Source organism: Panthera uncia, chromosome B4, assembly GCF_023721935.1.
Source record: "Panthera uncia isolate 11264 chromosome B4, Puncia_PCG_1.0, whole genome shotgun sequence".
Taxonomy (NCBI): domain Eukaryota; kingdom Metazoa; phylum Chordata; class Mammalia; order Carnivora; family Felidae; genus Panthera; species Panthera uncia.
In genome coordinates, this window is record NC_064809.1 from 5,727,127 (window position 1) to 5,744,603 (window position 17,477).

Here is a 17,477-nt window from a genome sequence, read left to right on the forward strand (position 1 = left end):
TTTCCGGGGGGTCAAGTGTCCTCCTAAGAGACATACAGGGAAGACGAAAGAGGTGCAGGGAGAAGAAAAGGTCATGTGAACACAGAGGCAGACAGGAGGGATGCCCCCCAAAGCCAAGGAACACCTGGAGCTATGAGATGCTGGAAGGGGCAAGGAAGCATTCTGCTTGAGAGCCTTGGGAAGTAGGCTAACCCTGCTGGCACCTTGACTTTGGACCTCTGACCCCTGAACTATGAGAGAATAAACTCCTGTTGGTTTAAGCCATCAAGTTTGTGGTAATTTCTATAGTTTTATATATATAATATATATATAATTGTGTGTGTGTGTGTGTGTGTGTGTGTGTGTGTGTGTGAACAAACCCAGAAATCATAATCCCAAGTGGTCAGAAGAAGGAAATTAATAGAAGCCCCTTGTTAATTCAGTTGCCAAATGGACAGTTCAGGTCAGTAAAGTTACAAATGGGGAGTCGAATGGTTTATAATGCAAGACAGTCCCATTCTCCAGTACTTACTAGATGACTTCTCCTTAGCTTTAATTATTTGATGGTGTCTTTCAAGGATTCTCGACAACTTCAGCAAATACACTACTAAATAAACCCAATATTCTTTCTTATTGGTGCATAAAAAGCCATAGAAACCATGATTTCCCATTAAGGGATGTAGTAAGAGCCCTCTACTGGGTACGATTTGTGATATTAAAGGACCCTGTTGGTCCTTTCTGTTCTGTCAACTAACGACGAAATGCTAGAAAAAAAGCATTGTGCTATGGAGAGACAGACTATACTGGGGCATGTGGGCTTTCCTCTCACGAGGTTCCTTTAAGCTCTGATCTCCCTCTCCCTCTCCCTCTCCCCCTCCCCCTCCCCCTCAAATCTTTTTTCTCCCTTCAATCCATCCATCCTGCACAAGCTACTGAGTTCCCCAGTGATATGTATTTTATATATATTTCAGGCATTACAGATAACAGAAAAAACCATAGATTCTGATCAGGGTTTTCAGTGTTCTGATGGGTATTTTTCATTTTCCTGGAGATTAAGGAATTGTATAAAACAGTTGTTTAATACATTATTTTGTAGATGGACACCCCCCACCCCAAAGCCCATTGTATCCAAAGGTTGCCAAAGAGACTGCTTAAGATGACTTCCAAGCCTTCCCTAAAGTTGTGTTCTGTGGCTCTAAGTATGGCAACTTTCCCTTGACTGTGCCCTCTGGGAATGGAGAGGTTTCCCAAAGTGAATTTTCAGCCAACCCTGTAAGCTGCTCAGTATTGGCCATCTCTGATGGGATGCTTCTGGCCTGTATTATACACAGTTTGCTGTCGTCAACACTCAGTGTGGGTCAGCATTTAACCTTTCTTTTAATATTGTATTCAGGTGTACAACACAGTGATTCAACAATTATATACTTTATGCTATGGTCTCCACAGCGTAGCCACAACCTGTCACATACAACACTATCACGATATTATTCCCTGTGCTGTACTTTTCATCCCCATGACTTACTTACTTTATAACTGGAAGTTTGTACCTCTTACTCTCTGTTTCTCCTATCCTTTCACTGTCCTATCCTCTGGCAACCAGCAGTCTGTTCTCAGTATTTAAGAATCTGCTTCTGTTTATGAGTCTTTTTCTGTTTTGTTTTTTAGATTCCACATATAAGTGAAATCATATGCTATTTGTCTTTTTATGTCTGACTTCACTTAGTGTAATACCCTCTGGATCCATTCATGTTGTGAATGGCAAGATTTCATTCTTTTTTATGGCTGAGTAATAATTACATTTTGTGTGTGTGTGTATGTATATATGTGTGTATACACATATGTATATGTATATATGTATATATGTGTATATATATATATATATAGATATATGCACCACACCTTTTGTATCCATTCATCTTTTGATGGACACCTGGGTTGCTTCCATAGCTTGACTACTGTGAATAATGCTGCAATAAACATATTAATGCATATGACTTCTCAAATTAGTGCCTTTGTTTTCTTTGGGTAAATACTAAAGTAGTAATACTGGGTGATGGGGTATTTATATTTTTAATTATTTTAGGAACTTTCCTACTGTTTTCCATAGTGGCTGCATCAATTTACATTCCCACCAACAGTGAATAAGGGTTCCCTTTTATTCATATCCTTGCCTACACTTGTTATGTTTTTTCTTTTTGATTCTAGCCATTCTGACAGGTGTGAGGTGATATTTCATTGTGGTTTAGATTTATGTTTCCCTGATGATTAGTGGTGCTGAGCACCATTTTGTGTGTCTCCTGGCCATGTGTTCTTTGTAAAAATGCATATTCATGTCCTCTATTCATTTTTAATCAGACTATATGTTTGGTGTTGTATGAGTTCTTTATATATGTTGGATAGTAACCCCTTATTGCATATATTATTTGTAAATATCTTCTTCCATTCTGTAATCCATTCTGATGAAAGAAATTGAAGACAACACAAAAAATTTTTGTTTGGTTTGGTATGGTTTCCTCGCTGTGAAAAAGCTTCTTAGTTTGATATAGTCCCAAAAGTTTCTTTTTACTTTTATTTCCCCTGCCTTTGGAGTCAGATCTAAAAAACATCATTAAGACTGGGGTCAATGAGCCTTATTACTTCCTATATTTTTGCCTAGGAGACTTACAGTTTCTGGTATTAAATTCAAGTATGTAATCCATTTTTTAGTTTATTTTTGTGTATGGTGTAAGAAAGTGGTCCAATTTCATTCTTTTGCATGTAGCTATTTATCCTAACACCAGTTATTGAAGAGACTGTCCTATGTTCTTACTTTCTTTGTCATAGGTTAATTGGCCATACATACATGGGCTTATTTCTGTGCTCTCTATCCTACTCCACTGATCTGTGTGTCTGCTTTTGTGCTAATACCATACTGTTTTGATTACTATAGCTTTGTAGTAGAGTTTGAAATCAGGAAACTTGATATATCCAACTTTGTTTTTCTTTCTCAAGAATGTTTTGGCCATTTGGGGTCTTTTGTGGTTCCATACAGATTTTGGAATTTTTTGTTCTAGTTTGGTGAAAAATGTCATTGGAATTTTGATAGGGATTGCACCAAATCTACAGATCTTTGTGTAATATGGACATTTTAACAGTGTTCTTCCAAAACATGAGTATCAAATATCTTTCCTTTTATTTGTGTTGTCTTCAATTTTTCATCAGTATGTTAGTTTTCAGTGTACATGTCTTTCACACCCTTAGCTAAGTTTTTTCCTAAGTATTCTATTCTTTTTGATGTGATTGCAGATGGGATTGTTTTCTTGGTTTCTCTGATAGTTTAGTATACAGAAATGCAGCAGATTCTGTATATTTTGTATCCTGCAACTTTACTGAATTTATACTTATTCTAATAGGTTTTTTTTTCTGGAGTCTTCAAGGTTTTCTATATATAGTATCATGTCAAGTACAAAGAATGACCATTTTAATTATTTCTTACCAATATGGATGTCTTTTTGTTTTCCCTGATTGCTATGGCTGGGACTGCCAGTACTATGTTGCATAAAAGTGGCATGAGTGGACATCATGTCCTGTTCCTGATTTCCAAAGGAAGGCTCTCAGTTTTTCACCATTAAGTATGATGTTAGCTGTGAGTCTGTCATATATGGCCTCTATTATGTTGATGTGTGTTCCCTCTAAATCCATGTTGAGAGTTTTTATCATGAAGGGCTACTGAATTTTACTCAAATGCTTTTGCTACATTTATTGAGATGATAGGATTTAAAAACAATTTTTTTTAACTTTTATTCATTTTTGAGAGACAGAGCACAAGCGGGGGAGGGGCAGAGAGAGGGAGACACAGAATCCGAAGCAGGCTCCAGGCTCTGAGCTGTCAGCACAGAGCCCGAAGCGGGGCTTGAACCCATGAGACATGAGATCATGACCCGAGTTGAAGTCGGATGTGTAACCAACTGAGCCACCCACGTGCCCCAAGATGATATGACTTTTATTTTTCATTTTGTTAATGTGGAGTATCACATTGATGAGCAGCTATTTAGCTGTTCTTGTGTCCTTGGAATAAATCCTACTTGATCATGGTGGATGATCCTTTTAATGCATTGTCAAAATTGATTTGCTAATAATTTGTTGAGGACTTTTGATCTATGTTCATCAGGGATATTGGCCTGTAATTTTTTCTTCTTGTAGTCTTTGTCTGGTTTTGGAATCAGGATAATGCTGGCCACATAGAATGGATTTGGAAGCATTCCTTCTTGTTCATTCTTTCGGAATAGCTTGAGAATGATAGTATTAACTCTTCTTTAAATGGGTTAAACCCAGGGGCACCTGGGTGGCTCAGTCGGTTAAGCGTCCGACTTAAGTTCAGGTCATGATCTCACGGTTCATGAGTTTGAGCCCAGCATCGGGCTCTGTGCTGGCAGCTTGGAGCCTGGAGCCTGCTTTGGACTCTGCGTCTCCCTCTCTCTCTGCCCATCCCTGCTCATACTGTCTCTCTCTCAAAAATAAATAAACGGTAAAAAAAAATTTAAAAGTAAATGGGTTAAACCCTTCTTTAAATGTTTGGTAGAATTTACATTTGGAGTCCTCTGGTTCTGGACTTTTGTTTGTTGGGTGTTTTTGGATTACTGATTCAATTTTGTTACTAGTAATCAGTTTGTTCAGATTTTCTGTTTCTTCTTGAGTTAGTTTTGGAAGACTGTAAGTTTGTAGGAATTTATCTACTTCTTTTAGGTTGTTCCAATTTGTTGGCATATGATTTTTTTTTTTTTAGTAGTCTCTTATAACCTTTATATATTTCTGTGGTGTCAATTGTAACTTCTCTTTCATTTCTGATATTTTTTATTTGGGTCCTCTCCCTCTTTTTTTTTTTTTTTTTTTTGTGATTACTATGCTAAAAGTTTGCCAATTTTGTTTATCTTCTCAAAGATCTGTCTCTTAGTTTCATTGATCTTTTCAATACTTTTTCTTCTCTATTTCATTTACTTTTGCTCCAAACTTTATTATTTCCTTTTTTTCTATAACTTTGGGCTTTGTTTATTCTTCTTTTTCTTGTTCTGTTAGGTTTAAGTTCAGATTTTTTTGAGACTTTTCTTTTTTCTTGAAGTAAAAATTATAAATTTTCCCTTAGAACAGTTTCCTGTGTCTCAAAGATTTTTGAATCACTGTGTTTCCAGTTTCATGTGTCTCCAGATAGTGTGAATTTCCTCTTGATTTCATTTACCTATTTATTTATTTATTTTTTTGGTAGCATGTTGTTTAGCCTCTGTGTTTGTATTTTATCCAGTTTTTTTTTTTCTTCTGAGTTCTAGTTTTATACTGCTGTGGTTGGAAAATATGTCTGATATGATTTTGCTATTCTTAAATTTATTGAATCTTGTTTTGTGGCCTAACACATGATCTATCCTGGAAAATGTCCCATATGCACTTGAAAGACATTCTGTCTTCTGTTTTAGGATGAAATGTTTTGAACATATCTGTTATGTTCATCTGGTCCAGCGTGTCATTCAAAGTCACTGTTGCTTTGTTGATTTTCTGCTTAGATGATCTTCCTGTTGCTCTAAGTGGGGTGTTAAAGTCCCCTACTGTAATTGAACTACTGTTAATTTCTCCCTTTATGTCTGTTAATATTTGCTTCATATGTTGTTTCTATGTTGGATGCATATTTACAATTGCTCTTTTGTTGGATCAATCCCTTTATGATTATGCCCTCCTTTGTCTCTTGTTACAGACTTTGTTTGAAAGTTGATTTTGTCTTATATAAATATTGCTACAGCTTATTTTTTGCTTCCGTTTGCATGGATTATCTTTTCCATCGCTTTACTTTCTGTCTGTGTGTCTTTTACATCTGAAGTGAGTCTCTTGTAGGCAACATCTTGTAGGGTCTTCTTTAATCTATTTAGTCGTCTGTATCTTTTGACTGGAGCATTTAGTCCATTTACATTTAAATTAATTATAGATAGGTATGTACTTATCCCTATTTTGTTCATTGTTTTCTGGTTGTTTATGTAGTTCTTCTCTGTTCCTTTCTTCTTCTCTTGCTCTCCTCCCTTGTGATTGATGGCTTTTTAGTGATATGCTTGGATTCTTTTCTCTTTTTTTGTGTGTATCTATTATAGATATATAAATGTGGTTTCCATGAAGTTTATATAATACCATCCTAAGTATATAGCAGTCTCTTGTAAGTTGATGGTCACTTAAATTCAACACATTCTAAAAGCATTGCGTTCTTAGTCCTCCCCACTCCATGTTTTATATTTGTAACGGTCTGTTTTACATACACTTTTATATCGTGAATCCATTAATTGATTTTACTTTTTAACCTTCATACTAGGTTTACAAGTGATTGATTTACTATATGTTTACTTTTACCAGTGAAGTTTTTTCCTTTCATAATTTTCTTCAAGGCATTTTCTTTTCTGCTTGAAGAAGTCCCTTTAACACGTCTTTGTAAGGCTGGTTTGGTGGTGATGAACTCTTTTAACTTTTGTCTGGGAAACTCTTTATGTCTTCTTCAAATCTGAATGATAACCTTGTTGGGCAGAGTATTCTTGGTTGTAGTTTTCTTCCTTTCAGCACTTTGAATATATCATGCCACTCCCTTCTTACCTTCAAAGCATGTGCCAAAAATCTGCTGATAGCCCTGTGGGGTTTCACTTGTACATAACTAGTTGCTTTTCTCTTGCCTCTTTTAAGATCCTCTTTATCTTTAATTTCGTACATTTTAATTATTATGTGTTTTGGTGTGGACCTCTTGACTTCATCTTGTTTGGGACTGTCTGTGCTTCCTGAACCTGGATGTCTGTTCCTTCTCTTTAGCTATTATTTCATCAAATAAGTTTTACTCCTTTGTTTCTCTTCTTTGTCGTCTAATATAAATGTTAGCATACTTGATGTTGTCTCAGAGGTCCTTTAACCTATGCTAACTTTTTAAATTCTCTTTTCTTTTTGCTGTTCAGCTTGGGTGCTTTTTATACCCTATTTTCCAGATGCTGATCTGTTCTTCTACCTCCTCTAATCTGGTAGTGATTCCCTCTAGTGTATTTGACATTTTTGTTTTTGCATTCTTTAGTTGATTTGTTCTTTTTTTGTATTCTTTTTGTTGAAGTCTCACAGGGTTCATCTGCTTTTCTCTGAAGTCCAGTGGGCATCTTTATGACTAGTACTTTGAACTCTTTGTCAGGTAGATTGCCATCTCTATTTCATTTAGTTCTTTTTTGAAGTTTTGTCTTCAATTTGGAGCATATCCTTCTGCCTCCTCATTTTTACTTTTTCTGTTTATTTATATGAATTAGGTGAAAAAGGCACCTCTCCCAGTCTTGAAGGAGTGACTTTGTGTAGGAATGTCCTCTGTATAGACTATATATGTCAGGAAGCTTTGGCTGGCTGGCTGTTATCACATTGGGGTGCTCTATGCAGAGGGCTTCTTGGATGGCTGGTTGGAGCTGAAGCAGGCATAGACCAAGGGATCCTGGGGCATTCTGCACCAGGGCTATCCTGGCAGGAAGTGAATATAGGCTGGTGGGTCCTGGGGTAATCCACATCAGTTTGCCCTGGTGGGAAGGTTGGTACTAGGGTGGGGAAAGGATAGGGGTGTCCTAGAGTACTTTATATTTGTGCTGCCTTGGCTAGATGGCTGGAGTCCTAGGGGGTACTGTCTAGGAGAGCCCGGGTGTGCATCATACTGGGGCAGCCTTAGGGAGATGGCTGGAGCTGTGGCAGGCATGGGTGGGGGGCTGCCTTTAGGGGGATGGATGGATCTGGTGTAGGCTGGCATACTGGGGCTCACTGAAGCAGCAGCCTGGCTACAGTGCTGGACCCTGCTCCTGTCTGCACTATCAAAGTGGAGGGGGAGCTTAAACAATGGCACCCACCAGCACCTCTGGCATTGAGGAGAGTTCTACCATCTCCCTCACCATTTGGTGGACATTCAGAGTCTAGTTGTCCCTTAAACTACTTTGCCCCAGAGGGGCAAGTCTGCATGGCCCTCTTCAGTGCCATCCCTCCCCCTGCAGTTGGTAATATTGGGGATGGGGATCTCATCATTACTGTGCCTCTATCCTTTGTTGAGCACAAACTTTCCAGTTGGCCCTCAGTCCTTCAAGAGGAATTGCTCCTTTATATGTTTGAGTAGATTTGTGTGTCCCTGGGAGGAGGTGCATTTAGGGTTTTCCTATGCTGCCATCTTGGACCCCCTCTTACCATTGAACCTTACTGATGACTCTGGTCCAGTGTTATGAACACTTGCCACAGAAGGGCACATAATCCCACTCTCCCAGAGCCTTTTGATTGACTTGCATCTTCCCTTTATATTGGATTTAACATGACCCTCTCACTGTGCTCACTGGGCCAGCCTCCAGCAGCTTCACCAGCCTCCTGTCTGGCTCTCTCTCTTTTTTTTTTTTTTAATTTTATTCTTTCCCCCCTAATCTTCAGTGAGTCAGAAACTAGACAACCAAGCTTTTGGTGATTTCTATGTTAAGTAAGAGTCAACTATATTTTGAGCAAAGAAGTAAGGAGATTAAAGTACAATAGCTTTCCTCTGAGAAGGATGTGAAAAGATGGTGTATGATAGAGACATTTTGGATGGACATCCACTCATGAAAGAGGGTACACATGGCTTCCTATGCACTTCTACCGGGTGCAGGCAAGTAGGTTTCCACGGGTGTGTATGAGTGTTCAAGGAAGAGCTCCCCTCTTCCCCCACCCAAGAGAACATTCAACAAGCATTCTAGTTGGCCAAGCAAAAATCAGGAAAAACGAGCTATGAAAGAGACAGAAAGAGAAAGCGATGATTAAGATGCCAAAGGGAAAGCAGGGTAATGGAAGGAGATGAGAAAAGTGGAGGTGAGTGGGGAGAATAACTATATAAGGAAGGACCAGAATAAAGAGCAAAATGAGAGCAGAACCCTACTTCTTCTGAGATGGGAGTTCCTGACTTGACTGTCCTCACCCCGGCCGTGCAACTTCCTGCCACAAAGCACACTGGCCATTTCACATCACCAGAGCAGAATGATTAAATTAACTGGACAGGGAATCAAGATATCTCTGTATGCGTTTCCAAAGAATAAAATTTACCTGTACACAATTCCTTTGGAATGAAGGAACTGCAGACCCAGAATGATTTCAGCAGCATAGAACCTGAGGGAAGGAAAATCAAAGTTCAGTATGGATGCATTGATGGAACAAAGTAAAATCCCCATTTTAAATAGTGGGTACTCTGTGCAAGTACTGTCTGAGGTGTACACACACAACTTTGTACACACATAATTTCGTTCAGTCCTAACAAAAGAGCGATGTCCGTTCTATATGTTCAGCCCCACTCCTCATAGCATGAAACAAAGCTTAACATAGCATGAAACTAACCTTAAGTTAGTCTTACCTGCATCTAGTACTTATTCTTCTGTTTTAAACTATAATGCTCAAACTTTTTTTTTTTGCTAATAAAACACACATATACATTAAATGTAATTGTATAAGTATTACAGAAAAATAATTTTCCGTTTTATTTTAAACTCTGCTTGGAGCCCTTAGACCTGTGTGCAGGGTCATTCCAAATAGACCTGGCTTAAAGCATAAGAGACTGTTAAAAACTGAGAACAAACTGAGGGTTGATGGGGGGTGGGAGGGAGGGCAGGGTGGGTGATGGGTATTGAGGAGGGCACCTTTTGGGATGAGCACTGGGTGTTGTATGGAAACCAATTTGACAGTAAATTTCATATATTAAAAAAAACAAACAAACAAACAAACAAAAAAAAAAAACAAATAGACCTGGCTTGTTTATGGGCAAGAAATGCAGCCCAAGAGGCAGAGGAAGGCAGATGGAAGATGGGAGTGGGATATGCTCTCCATTTGCAGTGATGACAGACACCTGGGAGGCATTGAGGGCACGACAGACAGCATGTGTCTGTGATGGCGTTCATGCCTTCCAGAGGTAGTGAGGAAGGTGGGCGGAGAGAATCCGTTAGCACGAAAACTTCCTGATGATTTCTCTGCTGCGGAAATCCCATAAAATTCTCTCTGGGCACGTTGCTGATGGTTCCTGGAGGTGATGAGCTTAGTGGTGTGTGAGCCACTGGCTTTGACAAAAAGCCATTTCAGCCAGAGTTTCTGTGGGAGCTGGTGGGACCCGTCCATCTTTCAACCCAGCTCAGCCTACACCACTCGAAAGTGCTCATTAGGGGTGAATGAAAGATTACTGAGCACCAGGAAAAGGAAGTTAGTGTGTACCCATATTTTTAAGTGGCTCTAGTGGCACAATTTTCTTTTTTCCTGAGTGTCACGGTTTTATTACTGAGGAAACAGGGCCCACGGGAGGAAGAGAGGCAGGGGGTTGTGTGGGACTCAGCTTCATTTCCACCTGGCAAATGCAGTCTGCCTGGTTTCGAAAAAGGTGAAGATTTATTCTCAGAGAGTAAATACCTCTTCTGGTTTCTTAATTCTCATCCCCCCCACCCTTAGCCAGATGTTTTATGCCTTCACCTTGAGCTTCCCAAAGGCCTTAGAGCTTCATCCCCATGACCACCTTTAAGATCTGTGTTTCATTTGACTGCTTCTTTTCAAAGGGCAAATATTTGCTTCTGGGTTTAGATTAATTAGAAGCTTGATGAGCTGAGTGGTTTCTTAAGAGACTAAGTTCTTGATTTCAAAACATGGAGAAATGAAACAAAACAGACTCCAATTTAAGCTTCACAAATGGGGAAAACAGTTGCCTTGTTGGATAGGTCCCCAGGGCGTTACCCTGACCTGAGGTTGTGGCATGCTGAGTGAGGAAACAGGAAAAATGCCACAAGGGAGAAGTATCGATGGGCATCGCAGGTGCTCAGTACCTGACAAGAACAGTGGAAAAACCCCAAACCCTTTAGAGGGCTCTTACGTGGCTCTGGAAAGATCAAACTTGTGGCAACTTTGGATGTGGTACATTAAGTCTCCTCCATTGAGATACTCCATCACAAAAAAGAGGTTTTCCTAGGGAAAAACAAAAAACAATTCCAAATTTCAGCTTTTAAAAAAAATAAGGAAACAAGCGCTACTTTCTGAGTGGATTTAGATTATTTCAGGGGAACCAATTCTATCTTGAGATCACTTATAAAAAGACCAAGATAATTTAGCTGATCTATAGCATTTCCGAACACCAAGAAGAAGCTTGGGGCATCTGGGAGGCATATGTGTAACGTTTGCTGGGATACTTACATGCTATGATGCAGCTGATGGGGCACGGCATGAGGAAGGGTCCACCTGGACTTGCCCACCCAACAGTGATGGTGTTGGACACTTAATGGTATACAATGCTGATTGTATACCTGTGGAAATTGATAGTGTGTAGGATGGTAAGGATAACACAAATCAGGTCTCTGACTCCAGGCACAGGGCTTGGAAGCATGCGTTCAACACAACACTTAGTAAGTAGTTCTGAACATACTCTCCAGGTATGGCCCTGTGGTAGGAGTGAGAGTGGGGATGTGCATTCCTGCCTCACCCATCAGATTTGATGAAACACAGCCCTGCCTTCAGCTGACAATTAAGTGTAGCCTCATCTCTTGCCGGTCCTGATTTCACTTGTTGCAAGACCTTGCTGATGAGCTAGCATGTTGCTTCCACCAGAGGACATCATGCATGTTACTAGAGCTGGCCCCCTTGAATGGCCGCCATCAAAAGTAATGTTGAGTGGTCTTCAGGTTGAAGACCTCTTCAGGTCTACAGGTCTTCAACATTGTCGTGAGAGTATCAGAAGCGGCTACAATTCCAGTGAGCCTGGGCTCCTCCTCCTATGTGAGGCAGTGCTTCCTCAATAAGTATATATACGACACTTTGAGCATCTCAATTCTAGAGAGTCCTCATGAACCACAGAATTAGTCATCCTCAAAGTGTGAAGACCTTTAGCATGTCTGCTCATGAATTTGCACCCCAAAGCCTCACTTGGGTGATTTTTTAACAGAATTAACCTTTGAGTTTTCATGTGAGACTAACCGAGGCCCTGGGGCATATGAAGTGACGGTGTTCTGGTCTGATAGTGACCGACATTTCCCACCATTTGTACTGAGGCCAGTTCTCCACAGAACTGGGGAAACCAAGTCTTGTGGTAAATATCTCAATAATTTAGGTAAAGATCAGTGTCGTCCCGCTTTTTCTAAAGTTGACCTCTGATCTAATTTACTGATTTCATGTATCTTTAACTGGAACCCTTTCCCTTATGGACAGGCCAACATCTCTAGTGATAGATGTGCTAACTGAACATTGATACTTCAAATATAGCTTGAGATTAATCATTTGTTCAGTCCGCACACATCTGCTTCATCAATAGCACACGTTTCCTTTAGCTCTTATTCTTGAAAGTACCGTGTGGACCACTTCTAATCACCTTTTTTTTTTTACCTAAAACTATAATGGTCTGTATGTACACAGTAGTGGAATCTCCTACGTGCTCAAAAGAACGAAAGCTATAAAAGCTTAAAGGCCATTTATAACAGTGCTCAGATGAAGGGTTCCTCTTAAGTGTTAGGATGCTTATAAATCCTTATAAAACTTGAAAATTTGGAATTTAAATGTTGTCAGCTAGGACTCGAGGCAAAAGGCCAACCCTAACTTCTACACAACACTGGGCACAGTGGTCCCATCAGTTCTCATGCTTAAGTCAGGTCTGTACCTAGCTATGAAGGGTTGGGGGGTTGAACCTGTGTGGCAAAACACAGACTCTAAGGTACCACAGGGCACAGTCATTGTTTACTCCCTTGGGCATTCCAGGAAGACCACACTACCATAGTGATTATTAATTAAATAGTAATGGAGATTTATAGCATCTTGGATGCCACACTTAATCCCACTAAAAGATCTTATGTCTCCACGATAAATCTTTTAAAACAATCTCTTCTAATTCTCATCTTTATATTAAGCCGGAGGCACTGAAAAAAGCCAATCGATTGCCTTTGGTTATTTATGATGGCATTTTGCTTCAGTTGAAGTGCTTGGTTTGGGTGAATACCAGATAAATGTGGGCTGCTTATAGGGAATAAGGGCAGTCCATGCCTGGAGGTCCAGCTTGGGTGGGCAGGGTGGGGAAACCTGTTATCCTTCTAGAAGGTGCTGTTCTGAGTGTCCTTGCCTTTTTCTAAGGGGTTCTGGATGCTGTTTGGAAGTCTCGGGAAGATATTCATCCAGGGAACTCTTGGGTCTACACTGGGCCCAAGGAGATGGCTCGGTGATGAAGTCAGAATAAACATAGACACACAAACCATGCAGTCCTGGGGTCTGGGTTTCAAGGATCACGTTTTGAAGGATGGATAAATCTTTTAAAGTTTGAATCCCAAGCCCCAGTCGTACATACAAACATACATGCATATATGACAGACTCAAACTTTCATAAATGGCAGAAAAATGAGTACTCTGAGCTGAAGGTGACCTGCCACTGACCTGGAACCCTTAAGCACCACTCTCGAGAAGAAAAGCCTGCCCACTGGAAGGATTCCAGATTGACTCAGGTAGAACCAAACCCAGAAGGACAAGACTCAGGGTAATGGTCAAGACCAGGGCTTTGCCCTTACTGAGAACCAAGTTCGTATTTCTTCTATTTGTGACCGTGGAGAAGTTAACCTCCCTTGAGCATTATCTTCTTTATTTGCAAAACAGAGGGATAATAGTCCTGTCTCGAGAGGACTGTCATGAGTATTAAATGAGATGATACATGTAGAAAACTGGCTCAGGGTTCGCATTCAGCATGACCTTGATAATTGGTAGCTGTTGTCCTAGGAAAACAATTTAAAAGCTAATCAAAAGACCCCAGCAGATCAGAAGAACTAAATAAATGGATAGAGATTCCATGTTCATGAATAGGAATATAATATTGTCAAGATGTCAATTCTTTCCAACTTGACTTATAGGTTTAGTGAAATCCTGGTCAAAATCCTATTGAATTATTTGTGGACCTCTATAAACTGATTCTAATGTTTACACAGAGGCAAAAGACCCAGAATAGCCAAAAAAATTTTTGGAAGAACAAAGTTGGAGGTCAGAACTACCCATCTTCAAGACTTACCACAAAGCTATAGTCATCAAGACAGTGTGGTGTTGACAAAAGAATGGACAGATCAAATGGAACAGAGTTTAGAAACAGACCCTCACAAATATAGTCAACTGATCTTTGAAAAAGAAGCAAAAGCAATAATACAGTGAAGCAAAGGTAGTCTCTTCCAGAAATGGTGCTGGACATCTATATGAGTAATTCCGCCTTTAATTTTCATTACATCTTCTGGAAAAAAATTGCATGACGTCAAAAACCAAACTCCAGCAGATCCTTCTCCGCAAAAGGACTCCTCAGAAAAGAGGAAAGCAGACAGCCAGGTCTCCTCCAGTGCTGTCCTATCTTTTCTGGTCATGAGCTGAGAGAAAACGTGAAGCAGGGTAATGAGGGGTGACGGGGTGGGGGGGGCGCTTATGACCCCCACACACCAGTAAGGACCTCTCTTTACACCGGGCACTACATTAACTAACACACACGATTCTTTTGGCGAGTCAGAACTGAAGTTGTGAGGGTCTGGGGGATAGTGTGCTCCAATCTGCCCTGGACTTAGACTTTGCCAGCAGTTCCTGGGATAGCAAGCATGGAGTAGAAATTCTGGTCTCTGTGCCACCACTGATTGGCTGGCTGATCAATAGATCATGCCATCCTTGGGCCTCAGTCTCAACCTCAGGGAAACAAGAAGTACTGATGAAATTCCCCTTCAGTAGCCTCAACACTCCCTGGTTTTCACCATACATTTAATTTTTTTTTCCCTTGGGGAAAAAGATAACATTAATAAACTATTAAGTACATTATAAGATCCATGCGGTGCTCCTCAGGTGATAAATACCTATAAGAGGATGTGATGCTTGCAAAATTCTTCAGAGATGTCTTTGAAACAATGCATATCTGAAGTAAAATTAGGGACACCTGGGTGGCTCAGTCGGTTGGGCGTCCAACTTCGGCTCAGGTCATGATCTCACGGTTTGTGAGTTGGAGCCCCGTGTCGGGCTCTGTGCTGACAGCTCAGAGCCTGGAGCCTGCTTCAGATTCTGTGTTTCCCTCTCTTTCTGCCTCTCTCAAAAATAAACATTAAAAATTTTTTTTAAAAAAAAGGATAGAGATGAGCCTTCCTTTAGAACCCTCCTCAAAGGAGAGGAAGTGTTATGGCCCACCATGCCACCCCAAGGAAGGTCCTACAATAGGGGTCAGATGGCTTCCTCCCATGTAAGTAGTGTCCTGGTTACGCTCCTAGAACATGGCGATCGGTTGGGGGCAGATACCCCTGTGTCCCAAGGGTCCTGACTGCTTTAACATTTAAATCAATCCCACCAATGGCTGAAGATCAGAATATGTTAGGGCAGAATTTGCCTTAGCACTGTTTTGAGTAGACATCAAATGGCAAGAAAATAACTTTTTGACTGGTCCTTCTATTTTGTTTCTGAATCACGCAGAACTCAAGCAGGCCTGCTTAAAGAAGAACACTTCTGACTTTGGAAAAGAATAGAAACAAAGGAGTAGAGCCTGACAACCTGTAGAGCTATTGTCCCCAGTTCAATCAGTGAGTTTTTTCACTTTGCCTACGTAGGAGGCAAAAACATAGCGTTTTGTCAAGCAGCTCTGTGGAAAAGTGAAATTTGTAAAAGGAAGGTTGCCTCTCTTAGCTAGTTCCCTGCAGGACGAAACCCATTGAGGTTCTTGGAATCTCTGTTGCTGTTAACTCAAATGGACGGATTTGTAAAATGAATGTTCCAGTAAAGGCCCGTGTCTATACTATTCGTAGTCTTTACAGTGTGAGTTCTCTGAGTGTCCTTCCATCATCCACTGATTTTATTAATGAAATGATAAAACACTGAGCATATTTCCTGACCTATCCTGTCAGGAACGTAAGTTGAGTTGCGGTTTGACAGTACAAGGACATTGAGGCCACTGGAAGAAGTGACTGACTGAATAGTCCTTAAGAACCTCTGACCAACCAGAAAGTATTTGACATACCATTCAATTACATTTATTTATCAACTTTCCCAATTATAACTATGGCATACAGGCTGTTTGTATGCCAGACCACAGAAACAAGAGTCACAGTTATGTATTGCTTTGCTGTGATTTTCTGACAGCTGAGCACAATAATCAATGCTGATATTCTGTAGATAGATGGGTATTCAATGCTCTGTAGTTGTTTTTTTTTTTTGGTGCTTTAAAAAATGGTATTATTATATTCTTGTAAGATCACTTAAATATTATATATCAACTACTTTCAAAAATTCAAAACAGCCTAGCATTTTTGCGAAGAATTCTGTAGGTATGTGTACAAAGTCCTGGATATTTTCCAGTTTCCACAAATATGTCATTACTTGGCTGACAGAACATTGTAGTTGGCTCTCCTATGTTCTTACAAAAATATGAGCTCACTGTAGGGAGACTCCAATGTCTAAGTACTTTTGTATTCATTTATTTTCTTTATGAAATATCTATATAAAATTTAGCTGTAACAGTAGTTTATACTGATAAAAAGGAAAGGAAGTAAACGTTGTACATAAGAATAAAAATATCTAAGTATTTTGCTAATCTAAGAACTAGAAAAAGTCATTAAAAGATTTTTTTTGAATGTTTATTTTTGAGAGAGACAGAGCATGAGCAGGAGAGGGGCCAAGAGAGAAGGAGACACAGAATCTGAAGCAGGCTCCAGGCTCTGAGCCCAGTGCGACGTTCGAACTCATGAACCCTGAGATCATGGCCTGAACTGAGGTCAAATGCTTAACCGACTGAGCCACTCAGGCACCCCAGAAAAGGTCATTTTTTAGATAATATCTTATGTACTCATTTCAGTGGTATTCAAGGCCAAATTCCTTTAATAATTCTCGTCTAAATTTAAGACCTTGCCTTTGAACCTCTCCCTTAGTGACTCCCATCATTTTTACTTAAGACTCAGCACATGGAGAGTGTAACTCGTGTCAGAAGTAGGGGTGGGGTCCCCTTCAGAGTGTGAACGACCTCAGAAGTTTTTACTTCTACTTATCGTTGCCCTAAAGCAAGGTTCTGGTTGAGAATTACAACCCGTGAGAACTGCCTTTTTGACATCCTCAGCTCTGTGGTCGTGCGGAAATGGGGGCGCTTCCTGTCTGGGAGGGCACAGAGCTGGGGGCAGGGCTGCCCAAGCTGTGTGCTCAGAACTCGGCAGGCACAGAGTTTGCATCCGGTGGGTACATGTGTGGGGCACACTGGATGTTGGGCTCACCCGTATAGTTTTACACCCTGTCAGTGTGGTCACACCAGTGCTCAATTTCTTAGATGTGCCTACAGTTTAGAAGGCTGGGGAATTCTGAAATCTGGATCCCTGTATCTATCGCTTTCTTCCATATTGAGCTATAAATTCAAACATCCTATAACAACAGGCTTATTTCCTTTTTCATTAGGGACACGTCCTCACAAAAAAAAAACAAAAACAAACCAATAGATAATCATTTGTGTACATTTTATGTCTAAATATGGAGTGGGGAGAGTGGGGAAA

At 40.2% G+C, this 17,477-nt stretch overlaps 2 protein-coding genes across 4 annotated transcripts in view; one reads left to right on the forward strand and one right to left on the reverse strand.

Moving 5' to 3' along the window:
* The window catches only part of PFKFB3 (6-phosphofructo-2-kinase/fructose-2,6-biphosphatase 3), a 952,670-nt gene that overhangs the window by 360,306 nt on the left and 574,887 nt on the right, over nt 1–17,477 (forward strand). The window lies entirely within an intron of this gene.
* The window catches only part of PRKCQ (protein kinase C theta), a 185,928-nt gene that overhangs the window by 28,447 nt on the left and 140,004 nt on the right, over nt 1–17,477 (reverse strand). For both annotated transcript variants that reach the window (XM_049626790.1, XM_049626789.1), the window contains exons 13-14: nt 10,847–10,938; nt 9,049–9,111 (exon numbers count right to left, since the gene is read on the reverse strand). In XM_049626790.1, coding sequence (XP_049482747.1) covers nt 9,049–9,111; nt 10,847–10,938 — 155 coding nt within the window. The remainder of the gene's footprint in view (nt 1–9,048; nt 9,112–10,846; nt 10,939–17,477) is intronic.